We start from the raw sequence: 5,477 nt of genomic DNA on the forward strand, positions 1-5,477 counted from the left end.
GTGGGAAAAGATACATGAGCAATTAAACAGTTCTATGAGGAACTGATTAAAACAAAATGAAACAATACAATATGTTTTTATACATCTTGAGGATGTCTCAAAGAAAAATCTATTTTTAGTTTTGAAATGGTAGCTTATTATATACAAAACAAAATTGTATTATTTGTTGTCTAATTTGATTTAACCGGCTTAGAGCAATTTATCAAACTATCAGAGTAGTATTCTATGTGATAGGATAATAGAATAACTAGAAAGAAGCAAAAATATATCTATCTGGCTGTTGAGAATTAGAAGACCTTGAAAATCAAACGTCAGTGGAAAACCAAGTATGAATGAAGTTAATCACTTGATATGTGCTATGTGTGGTTCTGTTACACATGGAATTCTGGCCATCCAAGGCCAGCATAGATCAGAGAATATTTCTTTAACAAATACATCTATTAGGTACAACTGACTTGGCTCAGTTGAAGAACATGCAACTCTTCATCTCACGGTCATGAGTTTGAGCCCCATGTTGGGAGTAGAGATTCCTTAAATAAATAAACTTAAAAAAGTACATATACTCTGTGAATTTGTATGCCAGATGGCAAAACAGAAAAGAGGATAATTTGCACTACACATTTAAGAAGTTTGTCAGGTACAGAATAGTGAATGAGAGAAGGTAAAAGAAATAACATAAACAATTGCATAAAGATTGGAAAGTGTGTGGCATAATGGCAGACCTGAAAATGAAATTTAGAGAAAATGTGTTGCCTCCTGAAGAGAGATAAGACGAGGGGTGTGTGTGTGTGTGTGTGTGTTTGGTATACCTTCACTAAGAGTGCCAAGGTGGAGAAACTCTATTCCAGTTGGAGGACCAAAGGAGAAAGATGTTTACTTTACCTTCATCTTAAAATTCAAAGTCCCTTGTGTGATGTGGGAAATTTACTCCACTTAGAACATTTGAAAAGCAATACAGAGCCATATTTTCATCAAACTCACAATGTAGCTCTACTCTATTCGTCAATATTTATTCATTTATTAAAATAAATAATGAGTAGCTGTCTTTGTTGGAATATTTTTAAATAACTCTTGCCCTCAAAGATGTCTTTTTTTCCTTTTTATAAATTAACATACAATTTTTTTTTCCAGGGGGTAAATGTCTGTGAATCATCTGTCTCACACAATTTACAGCACTCAGCATAGCACATACCCTCCTCAATGACCATATCAAACATGTCTTTCTTTCTTTTGAAAGATTTTATTTATTTATTTGACAGACAGGGATCACAAGCAGGCAGAGAGGCAGACAGAGAGAGGAGGGAAGCAGCTCCCTGCTGAGCAGAGAACCTGTTTCAGGGCTCGATCCCAGGACCCTGAGATCATGACCTGAGCCGAAGGCAGAGGCTTAATTAACTTCTTGAGCCACCCACGCGCTCCTCAAAATGTTTTTTTAAGAAACATCAGGGAGAATGAATTTCATAAGCCAGGTTTTGCAGTTATTTTGTTATTGTGTTTAAGTTCAGTGATAACTCTGAAGCTGGCAGCTTATCTCCAGTTTATATTTAAGAGACTCGAGGTTAAGCTAGTTTAACTATCTTCCTCAAAATCACTCTTTAAGCTCTGAGCCTGGACCCAGCTATTTAAAAATCCAATGTCCATCATACTTCATTAAAGCATCAAGGACCTATGTTACTTTAAATAACCCATCCCAATAAAAATATAAACAATAACAAATATAAAATGAAATCCTAAGAAAGTAAGAAAACGAAGTGTTAACATTGCAAGGATACAGGAAAAATAAATCATACTTTGGTCTTTAAAAGGTGGGTGTGTTGTTTGAAAATGGATCTTTATATATATATCAAGTTCTAATACATGGAACCTGTAAATGCCACCTTATTTGGAGGAAGGGTGTTTACATGTGATTAGGGTAAGGATCTGGATATCGGGAGATTATTTTAGATTATCTGGGTGCTGTATATGCCTTCACAGATGATCTTATACAAGAGAAGGAGACTAGGGGCACCTTGGTGACTCAGTCAATTAAGTGTCTGCCTTTGGCTCAGGTCATGATCCCAGGGTCCAGGTATGGAGCCTCATGTCTGGCTCCTTGCCCAGTAGGGAGCCTCTTTCTTCCTCTCCTTCTGCCATTCCCCCTATTGTTCTCTCTCTCTGTCAAATAAGTAAATAAAATCTGAAAAAAAAAAAAAAGTACAAAGGAGGCTATTCCACACACACACACATACACACATACACACACACACGTGCGCGTGGGTGTATGTGCAAGAAAGGTAGGAAAGATGAAGAGTAGAGAAGTTTGAAGATGCCAGTCTTGAAGACTGAAATAATACAACCACAAGTCAAAGAATGCCTGTGGTCTCCACAAACTGCAAGAGATAAGGGCAAGTGTTGTCCCTGACAACCTCCTGTGGGAGTATGGCTCAGCTGACACCTTCATTTTGGCCCAGTGACACTGATTTCAAATTTCTGCCCTTAGAACTGTAAGAGCATAAAGTCTATTGTAGTAAGCCAACAAATGCATAGTATTTTTTTTAGAAGCCATAGGAAATTAATGCAATCAAGAGGTTTAGAATACAATAGGCTTAAAAATATAGTAAATGACTAAAATAATATCAGGCAAAACAAAACAAAAATAATTAACAAAACCCCATAAATTTAAGAAAAGTAAACCATCAAATACATGATCTACTCATTTATTAAGAAATAAGATAGAGTGGCGCCTGGGTGGCTCAGTGGGTTAAGCCGCTGCCTTCGGCTCAGGTCATGATCTCAGGGTCCTGGGATCGAGGCCCACATCAGGCTCTCTGCTCAGCAGGGAGCCTGCTTCCCTCTCTCTCTCTCTCTCTGCCTGCCTCTCTGTCTACTTGTGATCTCTCCCTGTCAAATAAATAAATAAAAATCTTAAAAAAAAAAAAAGAAATAAGATAGAATAGAGAACAAAAGGTAAAACTAAGAGTAGTAATAGTAAGATCAGCAAATACATTATTAATCACTTATAATATACCATATATAGTGGCAAGAATTTAAGATACATCATTTAATTTTCATGCAAATCTCATTAGAAAATTAGAGTAAACCAAAAGGTTTACTTGTAGACCAAAAGGTTTTTTTTTGTTATTTATTTTTTTTATTGAAGTATACTCAACATACAATGTTATATTAATTTTAGGGGTACAATGTCATTATTTGACAATTCCTGTGCATTACACAGTGTTCACCTTGGGAAGTGTGGTTATCATCTGTCACCATACAACATTATTACAACGTTATTATCTATATTTCCTTTGCTGTACTTTTCATCCCTGTGACTTATTTATTTTATAACTAGAAGTTTGTGCTTCTTAATCCCTCTGAAGAAGTTTTAAAAGTCTTAAACTTATAATATTGCAAAGGTAAAAATAACTAAAGAGTGGATAAAAATACACATAAAATTACTCACTTTTTATTAAAAAACATAGGATATCAGACAGATGTACATTCATTCAATGTAAAAAAATGAAATTAATTAAGTTAAAAAAGGTTACATGCTCTAATGATGATGAAAAAACATGTCTATTGATGTGTACTTTGTGAGAAATGTAATGGTTTTCTCAAAGTAAGATATCGAGTCTAACAATACCACACCAACCAATTCAAAGTAATTAGACATTGAAGAAGAGCATAAAATGCAACAAGTGCATTTGAATTATCCATAAGAGATAACATATGGTTTAATAAGATCAGCAACTGGAAAGCAAGCAGCATGCTTAGGCCCCCAGGTCATAAAATCCTTCCCTACTTTACTTTTTGTTCACATCCACTCAAAATCAGCCACTCATTAAAAGTCTCTGATCAAACTCTGAGTCTAGTTAAGAAAATAATTTTTTAAAAGGTAATCTAAATCCCAGTACTTTCTTGAGAGCTGCTTTCACATCCTTGTTCCTCAAGCTGTAGATGAGGGGGTTCAGCATGGGAATCACTATGGTGTAGAACACCGTGGCCACCTTGTCCGTATCCACACTGTTGCCAGAACTGGGCCGGCAATAAATGAAAAGAATAGTTCCATGGAAGACAAGGATGGCTGTGAGGTGGGAGGCACAGGTGGAAAAGGCTTTGTGCCTTCCCTCTGCAGAGCGCATCCTCAGGATGGTGAGGAGAATCAGCAAGTAGGAGGTGAAAATGATCACAATGGTGATGATCTCATTGGCAGTGGCCACAATGAACACCGTGAGTTCATTAACAGAGACATCAGAGCAAGCAAGTGATAAGAGAGGGGGTAGATCACAAAAGAAGTGATTAATCACATTTGATCTATAGGATGGGATCTCAAGAGCTAAACACAAGTGGATCAGAGAACACACCATCCCCCAGAGGTAGCAGCAGGAAACCAGCTCCATACAGAGATTCTGGGACATAGTGACAGTGTACAGCAGTGGGTTGCAGATGGCCACAAAGCGGTCATAGGCCATCACAGCCAGCAGGAAGACCTCAGTGATTGCAAAGGAACAAAATAAATAGAATTGCACCATGCATCCTAGGAAGGAGATGGCTTTGTCCCTGTGTAAGATATTGGACAGCATCTTTGGCACGATGATCGTGGAGTAGCAAAAATCCACAAAGGACAAGTGGCTGAGGAAAAAGTACATGGGAGTGTGAAGTTGAGAGCTGACCTGAATTACTGCAATCATGCCTAGATTTCCCCAAACTGTGACTCCATAGATGAGAAGGAACAGCAGGAAGAGGAAGACGTTCAGCTCAGGGGCATCTGTTAATCCAAGAAGGATGAACTCTGTCATGGAGGTGCAGTTCTCCTCCTGAATTTCTGCCATGTCTCAGCCTTAGGATAACAAACGTTAAATTTGTGTTTCTTCTAAAAAGGGAGTAAAAACAGATTAATAATAATTAGAAAAATATAGCATTGATAGCAAATATTGTACTTATAAGAATCAACAAAAACAGTGTTGTCAAATACTTCAAAATGTTAAATGTCTCAGTAGATCCCACTGATCAAAACTGATTCTAGCATCAACAAAAGCATTTAAAAAAAAAGTATTAAAAAAACTTAAACGATTCCAACATTTACCATAATACATCAAGATGATTAACTAAGTTTGATTATTTGATCAAGTTTAAAATAGAGTCAATGATTTTCAAAGCCACACAGAAATGTTCCTCTGTTCTCTGAAAACCCTTAAGAAGCTTGGGCAGCACAGTAGCACCTAGTGTGACTCTATAAATCATATACTTTTTTTTTTCATTGAGTCTTCAGGAACATATATTTGAAGCAAAGTTTTTTTTTTAAATTCCATCTTTAGGGAGTATGATAAATTTTTTGAGTTCTGCAGCTCACAAAACACTTATAAATTTCAAATTATGAGCCAAGAGATTTAAAATATAGACTAAAAATGAAAATTTTACACCAAACAACAGAGTGGTTTAATCAATTTTCACAGCAATAATCTACAACAATAAAGTCTTAATCCTGAGAACAATAA

The 5,477-nt window shown here is 36.3% G+C and overlaps 1 protein-coding gene across 1 annotated transcript; it reads right to left on the reverse strand.

The window, feature by feature from the left end:
- Nucleotides 1-1,878: 1,878 nt before the first annotated feature.
- LOC132005973 (olfactory receptor 5L1-like) lies at nucleotides 1,879-4,811 on the reverse strand. Its single transcript, XM_059383927.1, has 2 exons — nucleotides 3,894-4,811; nucleotides 1,879-1,920 (listed from the first exon to the last, which is right to left on the reverse strand). The coding sequence occupies exons 1-2, from the start codon at nucleotides 4,809-4,811 to the stop codon at nucleotides 1,879-1,881; spliced, it is 960 nt and encodes a 319-aa protein (XP_059239910.1).
- Nucleotides 4,812-5,477: the final 666 nt, after the last annotated feature.

This window comes from Mustela nigripes, chromosome 1 (genome assembly GCF_022355385.1).
Source record: "Mustela nigripes isolate SB6536 chromosome 1, MUSNIG.SB6536, whole genome shotgun sequence".
NCBI classification, from domain to species: Eukaryota; Metazoa; Chordata; class Mammalia; order Carnivora; family Mustelidae; genus Mustela; species Mustela nigripes.